This window comes from Mobula hypostoma, chromosome 8 (assembly GCF_963921235.1).
Source record: "Mobula hypostoma chromosome 8, sMobHyp1.1, whole genome shotgun sequence".
In the NCBI taxonomy this organism is placed as follows: domain Eukaryota; kingdom Metazoa; phylum Chordata; class Chondrichthyes; order Myliobatiformes; family Myliobatidae; genus Mobula; species Mobula hypostoma.
This window is the reverse complement of record NC_086104.1, coordinates 36,426,208-36,452,184: the sequence shown is the minus strand read 5'-3', so window position 1 is coordinate 36,452,184 and position 25,977 is coordinate 36,426,208. Positions and strand designations below refer to the sequence as shown.

The 25,977-nt window shown below is 42.8% G+C and overlaps 1 protein-coding gene across 3 annotated transcripts in view; it reads right to left on the bottom strand.

Moving 5' to 3' along the window:
- Positions 1-9,619: 9,619 nt before the first annotated feature.
- The window catches only part of LOC134350466 (tRNA (32-2'-O)-methyltransferase regulator THADA-like), a 429,822-nt gene continuing 413,464 nt past the window's right edge, over positions 9,620-25,977 (bottom strand). For all 3 annotated transcript variants that reach the window (XM_063055680.1, XM_063055682.1, XM_063055681.1), the window contains exons 36-37: positions 12,991-13,157; positions 9,620-10,366 (exon numbers count right to left, since the gene is read on the bottom strand). In XM_063055680.1, coding sequence (XP_062911750.1) covers positions 10,037-10,366; positions 12,991-13,157 — 497 coding nt within the window. In that variant the 3' untranslated portion in view covers positions 9,620-10,036. The remainder of the gene's footprint in view (positions 10,367-12,990; positions 13,158-25,977) is intronic.

Here is a 25,977-nt window from a genome sequence, read left to right as displayed (position 1 = left end):
GGCAGTGTTAGCAGTGAGGAGGATGCTAAGAGGATGCAGGGTGACTTGGATAGGTTGGGTGAGTGGGCAAACTCATGGCAGATGCAATTTAATGTGGATAAATGTGAAGTTATCCACTTTGGTGGCAAAAATAGGAAAACAGATTATTATCTGAATGGTGGCCGATTAGGAAAAGGGGAGGTGCAACGAGACCTGGGTGTCATTATACACCAGTCATTGAAAGTGGGCATGCAGGTACAGCAGGCGGTGAAAAAGGCGAACGGTATGCTGGCATTTATAGCGAGAGGATTCGAGTACAGGAGCAGGGAGGTACTACTGCAGTTGTACAAGGCCTTGGTGAGACCACACCTGGAGTATTGTGTGCAGTTTTGGTCCCCTAATCTGAGGAAAGACATCTTTGCCATAGAGGGAGTACAAAGAAGGTTCACCAGATTGATTCCTGGGATGGCAGGTCTTTCATATGAAGAAAGACTGGATGAACTGGGCTTGTACTCGTTGGAATTTAGAAGATTGAGGGGGGATCTGATTGAAACGTATAAGATCCTAAAGGGATTGGACAGGCTAGATGCGGGAAGATTGTTCCCGATGTTGGGGAGGTCTAGAACGAGGGGTCACAGTTTGAGGATAGAGGGGAAGCCTTTTAGGACCGAGGTTAGGAAAAACTTCTTCACACAGAGAGTGGTGAATCTGTGGAATTCTCTGCCACAGCAAACTGTTGAGGCCAGTTCATTAGCTATGTTTAAAAGGAAGTTAGATATGGCCCTTGTGGCTACAGGGGTCAGGGGGTATGGAGGGAAGGCTGGGTTCTGAGTTGGATGATCAGCCATGATCATAATAAATGGCGGTGCAGGCTCAAAGGGCCGAATGGCCTACTCCTGCACCTATTTTCTATGTTTCTATGTTTCTATAAAGGTGGAAACAATCACACCTTGTATTCTTAATATCACCTTCAGGTGCTGTGCCAGTGTTATCCACAATGGATTTCTCCTTGCAGATCATATAAGTTTAATTATAAAAGGAAGTGGAGCACATGTTCATATGTAATAGTTTTCAAGTGTAATAATTATCATTCAAAATGTAATGTTTTGGTTTCAAATAGTCTAGAAATTAAGTTTAAGATACTGAACGCGAGGGTCTGTAGTCTACCTAGGAGTCATGCCAGTCTGGAGGCAGAGATTAGTTTCCTGAACATCTTGCAGGATCTAATCTTACTGAGGTAATCAGTCACTCATTATTGCATCAAGTGTGGCCACAGTACAAATCATTTACAGTGAATTTGTCAGAATCAGGTTTATTATCACTGGCATGTGATGCGAGCAGTGCCATGCAAAATATAAATTGCAATGAGATGCAAAAGTAAATGGTGCGGAAGAGGAGTGACGAGGTGGTGTTCATGGTTTATGGATCACTCAGAAATCTGATGGCGGAAGGGATAAACCTGTTTCTAAAAAGCTGAGTGTGAGTCTAGGTTCCTGTATGCCCTCCCTGATGGTAGTAATGAGAAGTGGGCGTGTCAGATGGTGATGGTCTTTAGTGCCTTCTTGAGGCACTGTTTCTTGGTGAAGTCCCTACTGGTGGAAAGGGTTGTGCCCCAGATGGAGCTGGCTGAATCAACAATCCTCTTTAGCCTTTTTCAATTCTCTGCATTAGGATCTGATGCAACCAGTCAGAATGCTCTCTTTGGTTTAGAAGTCTGCAAGAGTCATAGGTGACACACCAAATCACCTCAAACTCCCAATAAAGTAGAGCTGCCAGTGCACCTTCTTCATAATTGCATCAATATTTTGGGCCCAGGATGGATGTTGACACTCAGAAACTTGAAGCTGTTCACCCTTTCTGCTCTTGACCGCTCAATGACGACTGGTGTGTGCTCTCCTGCTTTCCCCTTCATGAAATCTACAGTCAATTCCTTGGACTTGCTGATATTGAGTTTGAGGTTTTTGCTGCAATACCACTCAACCAGCTGATCTATCTCACTCCTGTACGCCTACTTGTCACCATCTGAGATTCTACCAACACAGTGCTTTCAATGGCAAATTTATAGATGGCGCTTGAGCTGTGCCTAACCACACAGTCATGAGTGTAAAGAGAGCAGAGCTGTGGGTAAACATGCATCTGAGTATATTATTATTTTATTGAGTACTTCATACGTGTGGCACACAGACCATTGGGTGTCTATCCTTGGCAAGTGAATGTATCCTGTTACACAAGAAAATTAGGCCTGGAAATTCTTCCAACACCCAGATATGTATCAAAATCCTTGGATACACAGTTTATTGATAAGCATTTAGCTCCTGAGCATGCCATTTAAAGATTCAGGAGCACCTGGGACCTAAGGCATTAAACTATACCAAACTATCCGCTTGGTATGCTGCCCCATTGCAGTAGAAAATAAGGATGTCTGTGTCTGAGAATAAAACAAGGTCCTAGAGTTGGCAGGGAAAGAGGTTAGGAGATTGAGGATTGGAATTGAGGAGGGTATGGGTTGGCAATGAGAAATGTTGAGTTTCACGGCCAGAAAGGAACAGGGCTCAACGGGTGGGTGGGGTCGTGGCCGAGAGTTGCCAATTGGGGGACAAAGCTACAAAAACGGTCAAGTAATTAAAGGCTAGTACCTATTCTGGGAAGCTATCTTTAATTCCCTTGCTGCAGTAGAGACATTGCTATTAGAACCTTGTTCTTCTGAAGACACCCAAGGGTAGGTGTGTCTTGGAAGAGTGAAAACACTAGTGGGTGATGTCATTGGTGAGGCAACCACTGCAGGTAGCAGAGTCTGACTTGGAATGATTGTAACCGTGTTGCATGCCAGGAAAAAGTACTGCTATCAACAAAAGAATTATTTGCCTGTACCTCTTTACTCTGTGGGGGAGAAAAACACAATCTTTCTCTAGTTCTTTTTATGAAGATTGAGACTGGAAATATTGCCATTTTCTACATTTTATAGCTCCTTTTTGGCCATGTCCTTGCACGTCATTAGAAATTTCAACAACTTGAATATGTGACGTGTGGGAATTTTTTTTACTGCAGCAACTAAATCAACAGCAGACTGATTTGCAGCAAAGTTCATAAACCTTACATTTAAACTACAGACTGATGATATTTTTGGAAGTAATTTCTCCGAACAATATTTATAGTGCTAATAAACTGAGGGTGGGTAATTTCACAATTCAGTTTACCCACGCAAGAGGTTCCTTCTTGATTAGGGCACTTCTAGGGTTAGTGGCTGGGACTAGAACTGCTTTAATCCCAGATGAAATTTCTGTAATGTCAATTCCGCTAAAGTACATCTTGGTGAGGTGCTGAAGCCAAGTCATAGGTACCTGGAAAGCACAAGGAGACATTTCCTAATGATGTCAGACCAGGTGATTTCCTTTAAATCTATCAACTTCCCCTCCATTTTTTTGTTGTTGTTGTTTTATAGCCGCCACAATTTTATTCTCAGCCTCCACAATTTTATATTGGCAAATCATGTCTCTCTGATCTTTCTAGAAGTTACTGTATTTAATCTTGTTATTCTCCCTGTTTTTTCCAAACACTGCCTGGTACATTATCTGCTGCCAGGGGTCAGAGCTAAGGTGGTGACAGAGGGCAACTTCTCTGAGCTCATCTGCAAAACAGCTTAAATTCCACTCCTTAATGTCTCTTTTTTCCCTTTTTCAAGGTGCTGGGGTCCCGTTGGAGTCTGTGATCTACAGCTGCACTCAAACTGCGGTTCTACACAACGGCAGGGTTCCCGCTTCTAGAACTCATCAAGCAGCCTAGTGTTTTCAATGTCTCCAGGAGCAGCCTGGAAGGCGTGCGATTTTGGGCGGCCCCTGCGGACAACTCCATTCCTCGCCAGGGTCACCGACTGGTATGCCGTGGAGATCAGAACATCGAGAGAATGTGTGTGGCTGCCCGAGGCCTCTGTACTTGGGCAATTGATCCCGCTCTCTCTCTCTCTCGATATGGGGGGGGGGTCGGCAGCTTCTCAAGTCAGGCGAGCTCGAATAAGCGCCGCTTCAGGTTGTGACATTGAGGCAGTGATCTGTTGATCTCCTTCTCACTGGAAAGGGTGACACTTCTGTCCCTTGTTAGTGAGACAGAGAGCCTATGGCATGTCGAAGCGCTGGTTATGGACTGTAGGTGATGGGCTGTTTGGGGGCTTTGCTGTTGCTGGCTTGGTGGGTAGTGGGTACTGCTGCTTCCTGTTGGAACAAGTGGGGGGGCTTTGGGGTTTTAATGTTTTTCTGTCATTCATTCTTTGGGGTTTTCTTCTGCTTCGTGGATGTCTGTGAGAACTTGAGGTTGTATACTGTATACATTCTCCAATATTAAACCATTGAAAAGATGACTCCCCATCCACAAACAAACAAGACACCAAAAAACAACAGTAGAGTTTCGTTTGAAATAAGAGTATTTTATTTTACTTTGACCTCAAATCTCCTGATTCTTTCTTGACAAGATTACCTACTAGCATTGTTATTTGGGAAATGACTTGAGGGAAACAGTGAAGCATGAGAAACAACTCCATGAGATTCAAGCCATCCTCAGCTCTGAATATTCATAGCTGAAGTGAATTGAATAGACCGTGGAACCACGTAGATGTTTTTCATCTAGATGCACAACTGAGACGAGCTATGCAGCAAACATTTGAATTGCACAAAGGGTTTGGGCAGACAGTGTTAGTTTTCAATTTGCTAAGCCAGACTTTCAGTTTTTTAACCACTACAATAATTTCTATGGTGCGTTCAAACGCCAGGAGGCTCATTTTGAATTTTTAAGTTTAAACAGAGCCCAGTTAATTCACTGAGCCACCTTTATATCCATAATGGGAACTATTGCCCCAGACAGCTGAAGTAAAATTCATTGTTCATCGTTCTTTGCCTGAAAAAGCAGCTTGCTGTTTAACAGATGGGGGTGGGGGGAGGGGAATAAAGAGGGTGAAATTACATAATGCCTTTCAGACTTAACGACATTGCAAAACACATTAGAGCTTTTTGACATCCTTGCCAATTTAGTCACAGCAAGCTCCTGCATTTGGCAACGTGCTAATGACCAGATAATCTTTCTTACTAGTGCTTATTAAGGGATAAATATTGTTTAGCACTGTAGGAGTAACTCCCTTCCCAATGTGATCCTACTGTATCCACCTAAAGAAGCAGAAGAAGATTTGACTAACCATATCTGAAAGGTATCACCTTTGACAATACGGCATTTGCCCAGTGCATATTTGAAGTACCAGCTTAGAATTTTGTGCTCACGGCCCAGGAGTGGGAATTAAACACACAAACTGCCGACTCCAATGTACTGTAAGAATTCAAACCGAACTGTGACTGAAAATATCGTACTTTTTTGACTCGGTTCAGCATTGCCTTGCAGACACTTTTCATGCTATTGTGGAAGGTAGGCTGCAATGGAAGATCACCTCTTTGCGTTTTCCTAATTGTGCTTGAGAGGCTGGTGGGAAGCCAACTACCCGAGTCCTATTAGTCTGTGTATTTAAGATACTTCCACCTGCACTGTTCGATATAAATTACAGGATCGACATGAGATGGCCTTTTACCACTTGGCTGACGACTGAGATTAGTTGGGTGGAACAACCAGCCTACTGTAGCAAGGGCATAGTGGGCTAATTTCCACTAACTAGATGTCACTGTTGCAGATGGAGCCACTTAGATGGCAGTATGGTCCTTCATTAAGGACCCCCATCACCCAGGACATGCCCTCTTCTCAGGGAGGAGCCTGAAGGCACACATTCAACGATTCAGGAACATTCAACTGATTTCTGAATGGATATTGAACCCATGAGTACTACCTCCTTTTTTATTTCTATTTTTTGCACTACTTACTTCATTTAACTATTTAATATGTATAATTACTGTAATTCCGTTTTTCCCATTATTATGTATTGCATTGTACTGCTGCTGCTAAGTTAACAAATTTCACAGCATATGCCGGTGATATTAAACCTGATTCTGATATTGAAAGCTGGAGCGTGTGGGAAGTGATAAAGAGTGGGAAATAGAAGAACAGAGCTAGACAAAGACAGATTTGTGAAGTTTAGGAAGCAGAAGAGTACGAGTGGTCAGGACACCCCTCCCAATAGTAAACAAACTAGATTTCCCCAGATCTTTATTCAAACTGAATCAATGGCAAAACATCAGAAGCAGATAGTTTTGTGAACTCGTTAACGGAATTCTGGATCTCTCTGCCCCCCGCGTAATTTTGGATAAACCCACTAGTGTGGCCTGTCAGAAAGTAGAATAACAGTTGTTGTTTGCACTTTGTCAGCAAGCTGGTTTCAGATCAGACCACTTGAGAAAGTCTTACTTTTGAACTTACAGCAAGATTATCAAATACACAGCATCAAAACCATTTGGAATCTCTGCAAAATTACTGCACTGGTTGGGTTGTGGAGAGATTGCAGTCACAGATGCCACACTTGGGAGTATTGTCAAGTTTTGGGCCCCATATATCAGAAAGGATGTGTTGTCATTGGACAGAGCCCAGAGGAGGTTCATGAGGACGATTCCAGGAATGAAGGGTTTAAAATATGAGGAACGTTTGGCAGTTTTGGGCCTGCATTCACTGGAATCTAGAAGAATGTGGGGGGATCTCATTGAAACCTACTGAATGTTGGAAGGACTAGATAAGGTGAATGTGGAGAGGATGTTTCCTATAGTTGGGGCACCCGGAACCAGAGGGCACAGCCTCAAAATTGAGGGGACGACCTTTTAGAACAGAGGTAAAGAGGAATGTTTTTAGCCAGAGAGTAGTGAATCTGTAGAATGCTGTGGAATGTGATGGAGGCCAAGTCTGAGGTATATTCAAGGTGGAAGTGGATATTTTCCTGATTGGTTAAGGGATCAGAGGATATGGCAACAAGGCAGGTGTATGGGGTTGAGTGAGATCTGGGATCAGCCGTGATGGAATGGCAGAGCAGATTCGATGGGCTGAATGGCCTAATTATGCCACCTTGTTTGATGAGGAGTTGGCAGTGACTCTTCTGTCCTGGTTCTCACCGATGAAATTGTGACATTATGAATGCAGCGCCACTGTGAATGCACTGACCTCCCTTAAGGGATGCCATCAATCAGAAAGGAGTGTGGGATATCCTCTTCGATTTCAACAGTCTTGTGTATGCTCCATGACAGCATGCAAACCAGGACCAGTCTCAGTGCACAACAGGATCAAACAAGGAGGCCTCATTAATTCAGCACTTTTCTCAACCTTTCTCACTGTGGTGTTCCTTATCCCCAACAACATTCCTGTGGGAAAATAGCTCATCTTTGATCACTCTGGCTCCAAAAGCAAGGCCACTCAGATCTCGTTAGTTGAGCTAACCTACATATACAATGCTTGTAATTGTGCACACTCAGTAGATGAGCTTCGAGTCGTCTTCACTAAAACTACAAAGAAGGGCTTTATTATAACCACAAGACTGCCTTGTCTCCTGCTGTGTCACACACTGCCCTTCAACATAAAGATTCACAATGAGACCTTGGAAAACGTGAATCTTCAGCCTTGGGTTGATTGAGGAAATGGGTGCTTAATGATTACCATCTCAGATCAGGCACAAAACTCATAGTCCTCCAGGCAACAGTGATCCCTGCCCTGCTACGTACCTTTAAGGACTGGGCTACCTGCAGCAGGTTTCTCAGGGCGCTCTTAAAATACCACTGAGACTGTCTCTAGAAAATCATAGTGGGATAGTGATCAGCTAAAGAAGTGGGCCAAGGAGTGGTAAACTGTAGATTAGTGTCAGATGGTGCATTTTGGGAAGTCAAACCAGCATAGGAGTTGTACTGTGAATGGTAGGACACAGGGAGTGTAATGGAAAAGAGGAATCTAGGGGTACCTATCTTGGGCCTTACATATTGATGCACATGACTGTAGCTATATTTCGTTAGGAGTTTGCAGGGAGTTGGTATGTAATTAAAGATACTCGCAAATTTCTACAGATGTACGATGGAGAGCATTCTAACTGGCTGCATCACCAGCTGGTATGGGGGGGGGGGCAGGGGGCTACTGCACAGGATCAAAATAAGCTGCAGAGAGTTGTGAATTCAGTCAACTCCATCATGGGCACTAGCCTCCATAGTATCCAGGACATCTTCAAGGAGCGATGCATCAAAAAGGCGGCCTCCATCACTGAGGCCTCTCATCACTTAGAACATGCCTTCTTCTCCATGCTAACATCAGGGAGGAGGAGCAGGAGCCTGAAGGCAGGAACAGCTTCTGCCCCTCTACCATCAGATTTCTGAATGGACATTGAACCCGTGAACTCTACCTCACCACTTTTTTTGCACTACTTATTTATCTTTATATACTTACTGCAATTCCATTTTTATTATTACGTATTGCAATGTACTGCTGCCTCATAACAACAAACTTCATGACATGTGCCGGGGATATTAACCTGATTCTGATTCAAGTGCATAGCTTGTTGAAAGCAGCATCACAGGTAGACAGTGTGTGGTGAAAAAGGTGCCCAGTGTATCATCAGGCAGGGCGTATAGGAGTTGGGTCATATCATTGCAGTGTATAAGTGGTTAGTGAGACCGCATTAGGAGTCCTGTGTAAAATTTTGGTAGCCCTATTATAGAAAAGATGTAGTTAGACTGATAAAAAGATTTATGAGGATATTGCCATGACTAAAAATTTGAGTTTTAGGGAGAGGTGAGTCAGACTACGCCTTTATTCCTTCACACATAGGAGAATGAGGAGCAACATAGTGGAAATGTCTACAATTAGGAGAGCCACAGATAAGATGGATGATATAGTCTCTTCCTCAAGGTAGGGGAGTCCAAAACTAGTTAGTGTAGGGTTAGGGTGAGGGGAAAGATTTTAAAAAGGACCTGAGGTGCAACTTTTTCCACGCAGAGTGCAGCGCATGGGAATGAGCAGTCAGAGGAAATGGCAGAAGCAGGTACAGAGGTATAATTTAAGAAGCTCATGGATGGGTACACAAAGGGTGGGGCTTGGGAGGGTTATGGGCCAGATTAGGATTAGGATTACCTGGGTTGGCACTGTGATTGACATGAACTCATTAGGCTGACAGGCTGACATCTGTGCTGTATTGCTCTGACTCTGAAATCCAAAGATTACTGGTAAATAAACCCAAACCAGATCAATAGTTACGCACCGAAGCCCTACTTACTACAAATCGGCCACGTTAGTCTAGTCACATCACTCACACATCCAAGACGGGACTCCCAGAACAAACACTTTTTTCCAAGCTCTGCCCTAGGACGTGGTTACCAGTAAGACAAAGGAAAATATTCAAGGATGTGGTCATGGCTTCCTTGAAGAAATGCAACATCCCTCTAACTACTGGGAACTCTGTCTAAAAAAATGAAGAAAGAGAACTTATTTATATGGGAGGCAGGGTTTAAGGGTTGGCACAACATTGTGGGCCGAAGGGCCTGTACTATTCTATGTTCTTGTTCTAAAACTATGTACTGTGAACCCTGTGGCTATATAAGAAGCAGACAACTTCACAAACTTGTGTTTGTTGTGGAAGACTCTGCAGTTCATGCATTGGCCTCATTAACCACCTCAGAACCCACAAATCAAGAGAAAATCATTCTTGACCCCAAAGGATTGGTAAAGATAAGATCCAAAATTTTATCCCGGGCCCTCATGATGCTCTTAGAACGGGTAATTAAGTTAAGAAATGTGACCAAAGTTAAATATTTAATTTAAATTTTATTTGTTGTTTAAAAAAATGATAAAACATATTAATTTATATTCATCCAAACTTTTCCCATATTCAAACTGTAATTTGCAAATCTCGATTTCAGGTCGGTCCACGTAACGTTACTACAGCAATGACAATAGTTCATTTCTGATGCCAACAATTTTCTTCAGTGAGAGAAGCAATTAATGTTACCTAATTACGACTGGCATAAAAATCTTCATGTCATTAGGCACACAGCCCTAAGGGATACAGTCTTCCTCTAGCCTCCACAAACCTCTCTTTGTCATGAATGTGCTTCTGCTGATCGGTTTTTCCTCAGCTTTAGGCCCAGTCAAATAATGAGGTCATTACGCTTCACAAATGCCCAACAATAATGGCACCAAATCCCAGCTGCCTCAGTAGCTGGGCTGTGTTCAAGAGCCTCACTTTTTGAATGCTCAGCCTTGTGTAGTCCACTGTTCTAGAAAATTCTGCTGCAGGAGGTAGGTCTTCAAGAAGTTGTCCTACATGCTGCGCTAGGTCAGAAGCCTTCGCTGACAGAAGGCAGAGCTGGGAATCTTCATCTGGAACAATCCCTGACTGAACAATAAGTTTTGACAGATGCTTCTGGAGCAGATTGGCAAAAGTGATCTTCTCTGCCCAAAGGTTAATTTCACTTTTATCAAATAGCAAGTCATATTCTCCCTATATATGAAAAAAAAACACATTTCATTTAGAAAGGAAACAGAATTCTGCAAATTCCCCCAGAAGAAACATCGAATTAATCATACATTTTTTTTTCTGTCATTTACAGGATTGGGTTCATGTTGGAACAGTGTTATTGCCTATTCACAGTTGCCTTGTAGGAGGTGTGGTGAACCCTGGTTTGATCCACTGTGGTCTGTGGTGAGCAGACTTCCTCCACAATGCCATGAGGTGAACAGTTCCAGGAGTTAAACCCATTGAAAATAATATTCTTATGATCCCAATGACAGATATTTATAGTTCCCATTTCATAAAATGTAACAGAGATTAAAAGGAACCGATCAGACATTGCTAATGTAGCAGCTCTAAAATAATAGTAATAAATAGTCTCCATTTTAAAACAAATTTATCCTTACCATAAGTAGAGTTGGGTTCCAGGAATTCAGCCAGAGTGTAGGGGTGATAGTCCTGGAATTCCTAGACTCCCCCGGGGGATATTTATTTGTTAAAAACTGGGCTTGTTTTCACAATTGAGAAACAGGTTCAGTAGACAAGTCTCTTCATTGGAGATCATTTTACATTAAATAGTATTAATTCAAAAACAAATGAATGGGTAATCATTAGCCAGTCCTCATTTACTTCTCAAAAAATAACCAGTATAATCCCAGAAATCGTTTGATTACCTTTGTCCCAATGAATATGTTAGATTTGATTAACCGTGAAACAACACACTGTAGATATCTGGTGTTTGTCGCCGGGTCATTTCTTTCCACTGTTAACTTGAGGGCATCATCCAGAGTATTTTTCTTGGTAAATATTTCATCGGTGAGAAATAAATACACCTTTATAGGTCAATCTGTTCTACAAGTGCATCATTAGAATCTGCATCTTCCAGCTAGAGTGGGTTTTGGGGACTTTGAGCTTGCTAAGTGGGAATGGTAACGCTATTTTAACACACCATCCATTCAACTTCATGTGGAAAACTTTGGGGAGCCTATCTACCCCTCCCACCATCCTACCCCATTTGCCCCTCCCCCCACCAACACCAACTTAAAACCAAATTCTCACAGTGGGAGTAATTTAAAATCTGCCCCATATTCTTATGAACAACACTCTCTCAATCATAATATGGGGAACAGAAGAGGAGAAAGTGAGATTAATTTTAAACAGGATGGACATTCACTGGCCTATCCCTGCTGTAACATAATGGGTTGTGATTTGTTGGTGACCATCTGGCTCTGAGTCTGTTTGGCATACATTCTACAGAATCTCAGGTATCACTGAGAACCAGCCTGCGAGAAACTCCTTGGAAGGTTGGTGGGGTAATCAGATAGTTAACAACCCATGTTGCCAGCCACCCACCATGCTTCCATCCATTCAGGTTTACCCTGAGCAGTACTCTCAGTGAGAAGGGCTGGATCAATGAACCAAGTGCTTTCATTGAATTGCTTGACGTCCAGGAAAAGCAGGGGTGTTTAATTGCACACCGACACACCAAACTGATTTAATGAACGGGCAATGATTGTTTCATTGTCTGAGTTATATTCATTTAGGCCTATTCAGACAGTCGTGGCTTCACCTTCGTTCCAGATACAAATTCCAGTCATTATTTGGCCAATGTACGCCAGCGAGGTGGAGATATTTATAACTGACAAGGACTTTGATTTGATCCCTTACAGAGGAGTTTGGTTGAGTTCAGCCAGAGGAGATTCTGGGGTTGTATAATTAATCACAATTCATCTTGCCTAAGGGTTTGAAATATTCAACAAATGATGGTTCCTATGCCTATACATCCAACAACTCTTCTACACTTCCCCAACAGCCACACTCAGAGAGGGTTTACTTTAGGGCTGGCTCAGCCGTCATGTAGTCTGTCCCTTCCAGATGGGAAGATCTTCTGCTTACATTTACCCTGTTCTGTAACATGAAGAACAAGTATCTAGGGAAGCCAAGAGAATGCTGTCAGCATCAAGAGACCGCATTACGAGATAGAGACCGCATTACGAGATAGAGACAGCACCTTCAATGGAACAGCAGCAGAAGCAAAATTGGCATCATTTACCTGGGGAGGAGCTGATTTTTACCCTCAAAACTAAGTAAAATTACTGGAAGGAATTGGATTACAAACTCAGTTAACGTGAATACCCTTCAGTTGGTGTCCAATGCTGACCATAAACCACTTATTTACACTAATCTTAGATTGAATCTCTTTTTAAATTCTTCCCATGTTCTCAATCTTGCCACGACCCCACCCTGACTCCCACCTCAAATGTTACATTTAGTTAATTTACAGTACAGTCAATTAACATGCCAATTTATGTCTATGGAATTAACATCATTTAACATTCCAACTTATGTCAATGGAACTTTGGGATGTAGGAGGAAACCACGTGGAAACCATATGTTTACAGGCATAACATGCAAACTCCCTGTAGACAACACAAGAGGTCAGGATTGAACTGGGGTCTCTGTTGCCGTGGTCTAGCAGCAACACCGCGCTGCCTCTTGTATCAGAAGGGACTGCATATATGTAGTGCATTTGAATAGGAACCTTCCTTTACTTCTCTTTCAAATCCTTTGCTAAGATGAACAAATGCAGGGAAAGTACCCCTTATTAAACGTACCAGGTTTTCATTCACTGTATCTTCTTCCGTATCATCTTCTACCAGCATCCATTCAATGAGGGTGACAATTCCAGGCAAGACTTGGCCCCAGAACTGCAAAAGTTCACACAGCAATCCAAGGCCAAGATCCAGAGCCAGGGACGGATTAACGACAGAGTACAAAATATCTGCATGGCAGGGAGAAAACAAAGTGATAAGAACAAACTTAAATCCAAAAAATACTACAGCTGTCCGATGACTAATCATCATATAAAACTGATACTGATGTGATCTGATTTTTGGGTATTTTCCAGAACAAGAATGTGGTGTGAGAACCAGCAAGACACTTGCGGCCACATTACAACCTCTCAATCAAGAAGGCACACAAGAGATTTAATCACTAGCTACATTGTAAACTTCTAAGCCTAAAATAGGAGATGAAAATGTAAATAGAAAAAAATGGCATCAAAGAATAAAACCAAGCAGACAGGCTTACTGTTATCAAAAAAAAAGACAAAACTCAAGTACAACAGGGGCTACATTTGTTGTTCAATCGAAATGATAGCAGGTATTTTGGCCCTGGAGGATTACTTTCTTCTCTATTGATACAAATCATCAGAAATTTAAAAAGAATGTTGTTGTGCTAATTCAAGTGGGATAGGTTAGTCTGGTTTTATGATCGTTAAGAGGGCAATGATCTTGGAAGAGTTCAGCGTGGTTCAGGTCGATTCAACAAATATTTGGTTGAAAAAGTAATTTGTTTTAGTGAGGTGGCATTTGCTACTGTAGCAACACACTTGGGATGAGATGCAAGTTTCACTCTTGTTGATTTCTCACAGTCTGTTAGTAGGAAATTCAGAGCAGAGATCATGTTCTTCCAATGGGAGTAACCAGACTGCTGTTTCCTTCCACCAAAGTTGTGATAGTTCAAAGAGCCAAAAGGTGCCTCTCCTTCTTTTGAGTTGCTTTAACGGCAAAAAAGATCCTTGGGTACCTCTCAGTAAAAAGAAATTAGAGATGAAGATATGATGAATTGTCTTCAGCTCAAAACATTAATAATTTCTCTTTTCTCAGATTCTACCTTACTTCCAAAATATTTACAGCATTTTGTCCTTTTATTACCTATTCCTGGCATCAATAGTTACTATGGTGAATGAACAATCTTTATCCCACTATTGGAATTAAGGATTAGAGAGCACAGGTTTATGATTTATTAGGAACCTGAGGAGCAACTTTTTCACCTAGAGGTGGTTAGTATATGGAATGAGATGCCTGAGGGAGCAGTTCAGGCAGGTACAATTAGTTGTAAAATTAGTCAGCTTCATTGTGGGCACTAGCCTCCATAGTATCCAACACAACTTCATGGAGTGGTCCCTCTAAAAGTGGTCCATCATTAAGGACCCTCACCACACAGGGCATACCCTCTTCTCATTGTACCTCCATCAGGAAGGAGGTACAGAAGCCTGAAGGCACACACTCAATGATTCAGGAACAGCTTCTTTCCCTCTGCCAACTGATTTCTGAATGGACATGAAACCCATGAACACTGCCTCACTACTTTTTTTTTAAATTTCTGTTTTTGCACTACTTATTTAACTATTTAATATGTATATACTTACTGTAATTAATTTGTTTCTATATTTGTCATTTATTGCATTGTACTGCTGCCACAAAGTTAACAAAATTCACAACATATGCTGGTGATATTAAACTTCTGATTCTGATTAATAACATTTAAAAGGTACTTTAACATGTACATGGGTAGGAAAGGCAGCATATGGACCAAATGTGGACAAATAGGACTTGCTCAGTTGGGAGTCTTGGTCAGCATGGATTTGTTGGGCTGAAGGACAGTTTTCATGCTGTATAGCAGTATTTAGTTTTTAAAAAGTGGCAGTACAGTGACCCAGAAGGAGTGATAGCAAAAAAGCTTGGTCAAGGAAGTAGTTTAAGGAGTATCCAGTGCAGTGTTAGAAGTTCAGTAGCAATATTCCAGAACTAAGCAGCCAAGTCAAGATAACAAAAAAAAATCAGTAATTAAATTTATGAACAGAGAGGCTAGAACTGGTTTAGCATTGACAGAACTGACCAGGGCATTCTGAGGTATGGAAGATCTATAGGAGAAGGAAAGAAATGCCAATTACTCCAAGTATGTAAGGAGGTTTCATTCGGCAAGACCTTCAAACCAGCTGAGGCTTTATAAGGCATTGGTCAGACTGCACTTGGAGTATTTTGTGGGAGTTCTGGGCCTCTTACCTAAGAAAAGATGTGCTGGTATTAGAGAGGGTACAGAGAAGGTTTACGAGAATGATTCTGGGAATAAAAGGGTTAATGTATGAGGAGTGTTTGGTGGCTCTGAGCGATCTCATGAAATCTAGCGAATACTTAATAGCCTACATGGAGAGGGCGTTTCCGACAGAGGGGAAGTCAAGGACTAAAGGGCAAAGTCTCAGAACAGAGGTACATCAATTTAGAACAGAGATGGGGAAGAATTTCTTTCGCCAGAATGTGGTGAATCTGTGGAATTCATTGCCACAAACAGCTGTGAAGGCCAAACCATTGGACATATTTAAAGTGGAGTTTGATAGGTTCTTCATTAGTCAGGGTATCAAAGCTTATTGGGAGGAGGCAGGAGAATGGGGTTGAGGCAGATAATAAATCAGCTATGGTTGAAAGGCGGAGCACGCTCAATGTGGGAATGGCGAATTCTGCTCCACTGCCTTATGGTTTTATGGCCAACAGAACGGCTGAGAATGGATTGACTTGTTATCATTACATGTGGCAGGTGCCAGCATTCTTTAATCACAGGTTATTTGTCAACTACTTATCTCTGTATTGGAGAAAAGTGAAATAATACACATGAACAAAGGGCAGGATTTTCTGATTTTCTGATTTTCTTCTTGGCAATGTTAGTAAAACTAAAGTTACTACCCACTCCACCACTCCCCATTTATAAATTTATATCTGTCCTTTGAGCCATCGTGAGTAAACAGAGAAATCATATACCCAGAGCAGGAAAATAAAATACAAAACTTACAATAAGTTTATCAATTGCTGGCACACCAGTGTATGGGTTAAATATTCTCTTTATTAAAAGTTTAGTTACAGGGCTTCCTCCAGTTGTTCTGTGGGTAAATGTGACAATGTGTTACTTTGCAGCCTCAGGGCAAGAGGGGCAGAAAGAAGTGAAATTTAAGGGTGGACCATTTTAGCAGGATTCCACATAAGTGAAAGTTAATGCCTGTAGAGAGCATGGACGCTTCCTTCTCATAACCAACGCACCATTGCAGAACCAGGGCAACTACAGAATTTGTGTGGTTTTCTGGCAAGCTACAATCATTAGCCATATTGTGTTTCAAAGTCTAAATGAAATTCCAACAGATAAAAATAGAATCTACTTCCAGCAGCCAAATATTCCTCCAATACAACATTTAGCACAATAATACACATAATCTAAATCACTGTAACAGGAAGATTAAATGCTCTGTTCAAATGGGACAAAGAATAACAGCCTGTTTATGTAAAACATGTAAAGTCAAGGTGATGCTTCACAACATAATTCTTCATCAGTGCTGCATCTAATTGCTTAAACATCACAACTGCTTTCTGAGAGAATGTTAATTTATCTACATGCAATCCGGTACAATTATTTCAATTCTTTGTTTTGCCAGATTTTCATATAACTGAAGTGTCATGCTTTGAGAACGATGTAGAGGCGGATGTGGTGTCATTATGCCACGGCTTGAAATGTGGGAATACAAGGATAGCATGAGAGTGCTCCTGGATATTAAGTTCATCCACGTAATAACACTGCCATCTTATTAGTGGAGGTGAATTAAATAGAAAAGCAGTGACAGGGATAGTGGGGTGAAAACACTAACTTATTACTGAAGTGAAAATATAGAAACATAGAAAATAGGTGCAGGAGTAGGCCATTCGGCCCTTCGAGCCTGCACCGCCATTTATTATGATCATGGCTGATCATCCAACTCAGAACCCAGCCCCAGCCTTCCCTCCATACCCCCTGATCCCCGTAGCCACAAGGGCCATATCTAACTCCCTCTTAAACATAGCCAATGAACTGGCCTCAACAGTTTGCTGTGGCAGAGAATTCCACAGATTCACCACTCTCTGTGTGAAGAAGTTTTTCCTAATCTCGGTCCTAAAAGGCTTCCCCTCTATCCTCAAACTGTGACCCCTCGTTCTGGACCTCCCCAACATCGGGAACAATCTTCCCGCATCTAGCCTGTCCAATCCCTTTAGGATCTTATACGTTTCAATCAGATCCCCCCTCAATCTTCTAAATTCCAACGAGTACAAGCCCAGTTCATCCAGTCTTTCTTCATATGAAAGACCTGCCATCCCAGGAATCAATCTGGTGAACCTTCTTTGTACTCCCTCTATGGCAAAGATGTCTTTCCTCAGATTAGGGGACCAAAACTGCACACAATACTCCAGGTGTGGTCTCACCAAGGCCTTGTACAACTGCAGTAGTACCTCCCTGCTCCTGTACTTGAATCCTCTCGCTATAAATGCCAGCATACCGTTCGCCTTTTTCACCGCCTGCTGTACCTGCATGCCCACTTTCAATGACTGGTGTATAATGACACCCAGGTCTCATTGCACCTCCCCTTTTCCTAATCGGCCACCATTCAGATAATAATCTGTTTTCCTATTTTTGCCACCAAAGTGGATAACTTCACATTTATCCACATTAAATTGCATCTGCCATGAGTTTGCCCACTCACCCAACCTATCCAAGTCACCCTGCATCCTCTTAGCATCCTCCTCACTGCTAACACTGCCACCCAGCTTAGTGTCATCCGCAAACTTGGAGATGCTGCATTTAATTCCCTCATCCAAGTCATTAATATATATTGTAAACAACTGGGGTCCCAGCACTGAGCCTTGCGGTACCCCACTAGTCACCGCCTGCCATTCTGAAAAGGTCCCGTTTATTCCCACTCTTTGCTTCCTGTCTGCTAACCAATTCTCCACCCACACCAATACCTTACCCCCAATACCGTGTGCTTTAAGTTTGCACACTAATCTCCTGTGTGGGACCTTGTCAAAAGCCTTTTGAAAATCCAAATATACCACATCCACTGGTTCTCCCCTATCCACTCTACTAGTTACATCCTCAAAAAATTCTATGAGATTCGTCAGACATGATTTTCCTTTCACAAATCCATGCTGACTTTGTCCGATCATTTCACCGCTTTCCAAATGTGCTGTTATCACATCCTTGATAACTGACTCCAGCAGTTTCCCCACCACCGACGTTAGGCTAACCGGCCTATAATTCCCCGGTTTCTCTCTCCCTCCTTTTTTAAAAAGTGGGGTTACATTAGCCACCCTCCAATCCTCAGGAACTAGTCCAGAATCTAACGAGTTTTGAAAAATTATCACTAATGCATCCACTATTTCTTGGGCTACCTCCTTAAGCACTCTAGGATGCAGACCATCTGGCCCTGGGGATTTATCTGCCTTCAATCCCTTCAATTTACCTAACACCACTTCCCTACTAACATGTATTTCACTCAGTTCCTCCATCTCACTGGACCCTCTGTCCCTTACTATTTCAGGAAGATTATTTATGTCCTCCTTAGTGAAGACAGAACCAAAGTAATTATTCAATTGGTCTGCCATGTCCTTGCTCCCCATAATCAATTCACCTGTTTCTGTCTGCAGGGGACCTACATTTGTCTTTATCAGTCTTTTCCTTTTTACATATCTATAAAAGCTTTTACAGTCCGTTTTTATGTTCTCTGCCAGTTTTCTCTCATAATCTTTTTTCCCCTTCCTAATTAAGCCCTTTGTCCTCCTCTGCTGAACTCTGAATTTCTCCCAGTCCTCAGGTGAGCCACTTTCTCTGGCTAATTTGTATGCTACTTCTTTGGAATTGATACTATTCCTAATTTCTCTTGTCAGCCACGGGTACACTACCTTCCTTGATTTATTCTTTTGCCAAACTGGGATGAACAATTGTTGTAGTTCATCCATGCAACCTTTAAATGCTTGCCATTGCATATCCACCGTCAATCCTTTAAGTGTCATTTGCCAGTCTATCTTAGCTAATTCACGTCTCATACCTTCAAAGTTACCCCTCTTTAAGTTCAGAACCTTTGTTTCTGAATTAACTATGTCACTCTCCATCTTAATGAAGAATTCCACCATATTATGGTCACTCTTACCCAAGGGGCCTCTCACGACAAGATCGCTAATTAACCCTTCCTCATTGCTCAAAACCCAGTCCAGAATAGCCTGCTCTCTGGTTGGTTCCTCGACATGTTGGTTCAAAAAACCATCCCGCATACATTCCAAGAAATCCTCTTCCTCAGCACCTTTACCAATTTGGTTCACCCAGTCTACATGTAGATTGAAGTCACCCATTATAACTGCTGTTCCTTTATTGCACACGTTTCTAATTTCCTGTTTAATACCATCTCCGACCTCACTACTACTGTTAGGTGGCCTGTACACAACTCCCACCAGCGTCTTCTGCCCCTTAGTGTTACGCAGCTCTACCCATATCGATTCCACATCTTCCCGGCTTATGTCCTTCCTTTCTATTGCGTTAATCTCTTTTTTAACCAGCAACGCCACCCCACCTCCCCTTCCTTCATGTCTATCCCTCCTGAATATTGAATATCCCTGAACGTTGAGCTCCCATCCTTGGTCACCCTGGAGCCATGTCTCTGTGATCCCAACTATATCATAATCATTAATAACAATCTGCACTTTCAATTCATCCACCTTATTACGAATGCTCCTTGCATTGACACATAAAGCCTTCAGGCGCTCTTTTACAACTCTCTTAGCCCTTGTACAATTATGTTGAAAAGTGGCCCTTTTTAATGCTTGCCCTGGATTTGTCGGCCTGCCACTTTTACTTTTCTCCTTTGTACTTTTTGCTTCTACGCTCACTTTACACCCCTCTGTCTCTCTGCACTGGTTCCCATCCCTCTGTTGTGAACTAACCTCCTCACGCCTAGCCTCTTTAATTTGATTCCCACCCCGCAACCATTCTAGTTTAAAGTCACCTCAGTAGCCCCCGCTAATCTCCCTGCCAGGATATTGGTCCCCCTAGGATTCAAGCATAACCTGTCCTTTTTGTACAGGTCACGCCTGCACCAAAAGAGGTCCCAATGATCCAAAAACTTGAATCCCTGCCCCCTGCTCCAATCCCTCAGCCACGCATTTATCCTCCACCTCATCGCATTCCTACTCTCACTGTCGCGTGGCACAGGCAGTAATCCCGAGATTACTACCTTTGCGGTCCTTTTTCTCAACTCCCTTCCTAGCTCCCTATATTCTCCTTTCAGGACCTCATCCCTTTTCCTACCTATGTCATTGGTACCTATATGTACCACGACCTCTGGCTCCTCACCCTCCCACTTCAGGATATCTTGGACACGATCAGAAATATCCCGGACCCTGGCACCAGGGAGGCAAACTACCATCCGGGTCTCTGGACTGCGTCCACAGAATCGCCTATCTGACCCCCTTACTATCGAGTCCCCTATCACAACTGCCCTCCTCTTCCTTGCCCTACCCTTCTGAGCTACAGGGCCAGACTCTGTGCCGGAGGCAGGGCCACTGTCGCTTCCCCCGGGTAAGCTGTCCCCTCCAACAGTACTCAAACAGGAGTACCTGTTGTTAAGGGGCACAGCCACCGGGGTACTCCCCATCACCTGACTTTTCCCCTTCCCCCTCCTAACCGTGACCCACTTGTCTGCCTCCCGTGGCCCCGGCGTGACCACCTGCCTTCCACTCCTCTCTATCACCTCCTTGCTCTCCCTGACCAGACGAAGGTCATCGAGCTGCAGCTCCAGTTCCGTAACGCGGTCCCTTAGGAGCTGCATCTCGATGCACTTGGCGCAGATGTAGACGTCCGGGAGGCTTGGAGACTCCAGGGCCTCCCACATCCGACACTGAGAACAGCAAACTGCCCTCACAGTCATAATGCCCCTCTCCTCAAATAGCAACAGAAAATTAATGTCAAACCTTCCTCGCCTCGCCCGCTTCCGCCTAAGCCCGGTGAGCTGAAGCCCTTAAGTCTTCACTCTGCTCCCGGCTCACTCCGCCGCCCGCAAACTACGCTGCCCGCTCTATGAGGCTTTGTTCCTTTTAAATCTGCCGCGCTGCACTGCCCGACGTCACACGCCTGCGCAGTCCCGCCTCTCAGAAAGCCGTTGCAGAAAAAAATAACGAAAATTTCAAAAATCTCTTTCTCGGCACTCCCACTCAGACTCTCAGACTCCTTCGAATCAAACCCGAAGCAGGATGTCTGCCCTTTTAAATCTGCCGCGCTGCACTGCCCGACGTCACACGCCTGCGCAGTCCCGCCTCTCAGAAAGCCATTGGAGAAAAAAAATAACGAAAATTTCAAAAATCTCTTTCTCGGCACTCCCACTCAGACTCTCAGACTCCTTCTTCGAAAATATGGTAGAAATTATAGCAACACACACAAAATGCTGGAGGAAGTCAGCAGGCCATGCAACATCTATGGAAAAAAACTGCAGTCGACGTTTCAGGCCGAAACCCTTCGGCAAGACTGGAGAAAAAAAAACGAGGAGCAGATTTAAAAGGTGGAGGGAGGGAGAGAGAACCACTAAGTGATAGGTGAAACCTTGTAGGGGAGGGATGAAGTAAAGAGCTGGGAAGTTGATTGGTGAGATGAGGTGAGAAAGGGAAAAGGGGATGGGTAATGGAGAAGTGGGGGGAGGGGGTGGGTTGGGGGGCATTACCAGATGTTTGAGAAATTGATGTTCATGCCATCAGGTCGGAGGCAACCCAAACAGAATGTAAGGTGTTGTTCCTCCAACCTAAGTGTGGCCTCATCACAACAGTGGAAGAGGCCATGGACGGACATATTGGAATAAGAATGGGAAGTGGAATTAAAATGGGCGGACAGTGGGAGATCCCGCTTGTTCTGGTGGACAAAGCATAGATGCTCAGCGAAGCGGTCTCCCAGTATATGTCGGGTCTCACCGATGTATAGGAGGCCACACTGGGAGCACCGAACACAGTAAATGACCCCAACAGGTGAAGCGTTGCCTCACCTGGAAGGATTTTTATCTCCTGGTGGTTCTCTCTCCCCTCCCCCACCTTTTAAATCTACTCCTCATCTGTTTTTCTCCCGTCTTGCCAAAGGGTTTTGGCCTGAAACGGCGACTGTACTATTCTCCATAGATGCTGCCCGGCCTGCTGAGTTCCTCCAGAATTTTGTGTGTGTTGCTCGGATTTCCAGCATCTGCAGATTTTCTCTTGCTTGTGGTAGAAATTACATTTAGCTTTCCGGGCAAAAGTTGGTCAGTGTGTTATTAATGGCCATCTGTTGATCGAGTGAGATTCTTGGGGTGGGCTTCTCTTGCAGAGTGTTTAACTATAAGCCTACACCAAATGGTTTTGGATGCTCTTCATCAGAGTAGGGGATTGGATGGAGTAATGGGTGAAGTTATAGGAGGAGGTTCTTTCCAGTTTGATGGTCATTGACTTCTGGGGTGGGGAAAGAGTCCGCCTTGTTGAGTGGACTGTGCTGAAGTGGAAAGTGTAAGGGAATACCTCAGAAGGGACAACAAACAATCTATCAGAGGAAACTCAGTGGTTTGAGCAGCATCTGTAGCAGGAAAAGACATGATTTAGGGTTTTGATCTGAAACATCAACAACTCCTTCCTCCCCCACAGATGCTTCCTGACCTGTTGATCGCCTCCAACAGATCATCTGCAGCCTTTTGTGTGTTCCTCGTAGAAGGGACAAACAAATTGAGATCTGTAGAGAGAGGTTCCCTTCAAACTGTGCATCTAAAAGTCCAGCAGCACGAGGAAAAACTGGTTATCCAAGTGACTCTGACAGCAAAGGCTGATTGAGCACTATGGGAGAAATGCTGTAAATTTGTGGTCACCTGACACAAATCTGTACAACTGTGATTCACACCAGAAGTAACCAGTCAACTATCTGGTGCTCTGTAATCTGGAAAACCATGTTATTAATCCATGAGACATTGATTTTCATTCTTATCAGTGAATTATTTTTCCTCATAGATTGTGCACTGTTTTATGATCTCAATTTTGGTAATAACTCTATGCTGCCAAATAAGAGTACCACATGCAGAAGCTGCAGTCACAATTATATAGAAATTCCTCCTGAACAAATAAATGAAAATTATTATAAAGGCTGCGATATACTTAAGAAAAAACAGGAGGAAATCTGAAGATGCTGGAAGTCCAAGTAACACACAAAAAATGTTGGAAGAACTCAGCAGGCCAGGCAGCATCTATGGAAAAGAGTACAGTCGATGTTTCGGGCCGAGACATTCAGCAGGACATACACTTAAGAACATCATCTCCGCAATGGTAAATTGCTCGAGCATGAAAAATGTTCTTATTCCACATAAAGCTAAATTTACTCTCACCTGCAATGCAGTGCCTTGCGTAAACTAACATAAAAATTTTAGCTATTAAAGACAAGTGCCAAGTCTTTGAGAATGCTATGATCTGCCTCAGCTTGAATGATTTCATTGTATGCATACTCGATAAAGAGCTGGGAAAAAAAAACACGTTTGTGTAACAGTACCCTCTGAAACAATGTTTTAAAAGTTTAAGAGTTAAAGGAAGGCAAGGCTATAAATCTCTAACTTAGCTATTCAGGACCAAACCAATAATTGCACACAATGAATGTGATTAATGGGTAGCACTATCCTTGGTTTCCAGCTTACAGCTGTTAAACATCGCATGCTAACACACAGTGGCGCCATATTTATCTCCAGGTCTTGTAACTATAATCATTCACTACATGGATACCTGTAATGATAATAACCTGGGAAGTTGCAGCACACATAAATTCAACAGGAGACTAGCAGCCTATACAATTCTTTTGTCCTGAGGCGTTATTCATTCGACTGTGGAAAAACACCAAGATTCTTAACTTCCACAGAAGAAGATTGTCTAAATTCAGCATAAAAGCCCATTCAAGCTCAAGATGGTGGGAATTCTGGTTTAAAGTTGGGAATATATAAGAAACGGGCCACTGGGAAGAACTGGGTAACTGTGAGGGGAATTGCACTGAGGTGAAGGTTACCTAATGGGGAAACCCGGGGCTTAATGTTTTCAGTCTGTATAACATATTGGAACCAGAAACACTGTCAAAATTACCACACTTGTACCTTAACTAGAATAGGCAGTCAGCTCTAACAGGAAAGCTTGCTCTCTACATCATGACTGTCAACCAGATGAAGTACCAAATATAACTTCAACATGGAAAACTATTCCTTGAAAGGGGCTTAAACAGCCAGAAACTTTTAAAAAGTGCACAGACAGAGATACATTGAGTATGGGAATTTGCCTCTATTGGTCCATACCAATCATCAAGTATTTGTTTAACTAATCCTGCAATTCCAACACCGATACTATGGCGATGTCACCTGGCTAACCTTTAAGAGGACTGCATAAGCAGAAAGGTGTACAAGCATCGGAACTATAGAAGCTGAAGTGAAACAACTGACTTAGTTTATTTCTAGAGATATACATGTTAGTAAGCAGCAGCTCACTTCTTCAAATTGAATCGGGACAGATGGTGAAAAGACACGTTTAGCTCAATAATAGATGGCACTTTGACTGTTCTGAAAGGAAAGGAGGATGTACAAAGGGGAACTTTTTAACTAACCTGAAGTAATTTATGAGATGAAAAATAAATCAGCCATGATTGAATGGAGTCCTATTGATCAATTAGGGCTGAATGGCCTAATTCTGATGCTATGTTTTATGGATATAAAAGGTAAAGAGGATAAGGGAATAGGGTTCCAAGAATGGACCATACAACAAGAACAGGTCCTTTGGTCCACAGTGTTTGTCAAGTAAATTAGTAATCAAATACTCACCCAAATCCCTTCTTCCTACATTTTTCCATTATTTAATGTTTACTATCTTTCCATTTCCTACACATTCATATGCCTATCTAAGAGCCTTCTGAATGCCTCTATCATATTTTTCACCACTACCAGCCTGCTAGTTCATTTCATGCACCCACTACTCTGTATATTAAAAAAAAACATCTCCTTTGAACTTTCCCCCGCTCATCATAAACCCATGGTTCCCCTCTCGTTAAGGTACAACCCTGACCTCTTGTACAGGTCACCTGTGCCCCAGAAGAGGTTCCAGTAATCCAAGAGTCTGAAACTCTGCCCACTGCACTAGTTCCTGAGTCACACATTCATCTGCCCTATTTTTCTATTCCTATCCTGACCAGCAAGTGTGCTGCAAATAAACCGAAGATTACTACCTTTGAAGACTTGCATTTGAGCCTCTTTCTTAACTCCTTATACTTACTGGGTAGGACCTCTTTCCTCTTTCTACTTGTATTATGAAGAGTGTTTAATGGCTCTGGGCCTGTACTCACTGGATTTCAGAAGAATGATGGGGATCTCATTGAAACCTATCAAATGTTGAAAGGCCTTGATAGATTGGATGTGTAGTGGATGTTTCCTATGGTGAGGGAGTCTAAGACCAGAGGACACAGCCTCAGAATGGAGGGATGTCCATTTAGAATGGAGATGAGGAAGAATTTCTTTAACCAGAGTGGTGAATCTGTGGAATTCATTGCCACAGGTGACTGTGGAGGCCAAATCATTGCGTACATTTAAGGAAAAAGTTGAAAAATTCTTGATTAATCAAGACATAAAGGGATATGTGGAGAAGGCAGGAGTTTGAGGCTGAGAGGAAAATGAATCAGCCATGATAAAATGGTGGAGCAGACTCAATGGACCAAATAGCCGAATACTGCTTCCATCCCCCTTTAGGAAGTTCTACATACAGGTCTCCCTTCTAGGCTTGTATCCAAGGACATCAAGATGACCATAAAATAGTCTGCAGTGACCATAATACATGAAACTTTAACTGAGTAACTGGGAAGAACATTGGCATAGCTGATTTTAGAATCATGAAGTGAAGTAGATTGAGAGACCAAAACATAAATAAGAAAAAAAATAACAATATTAGTAAATAATG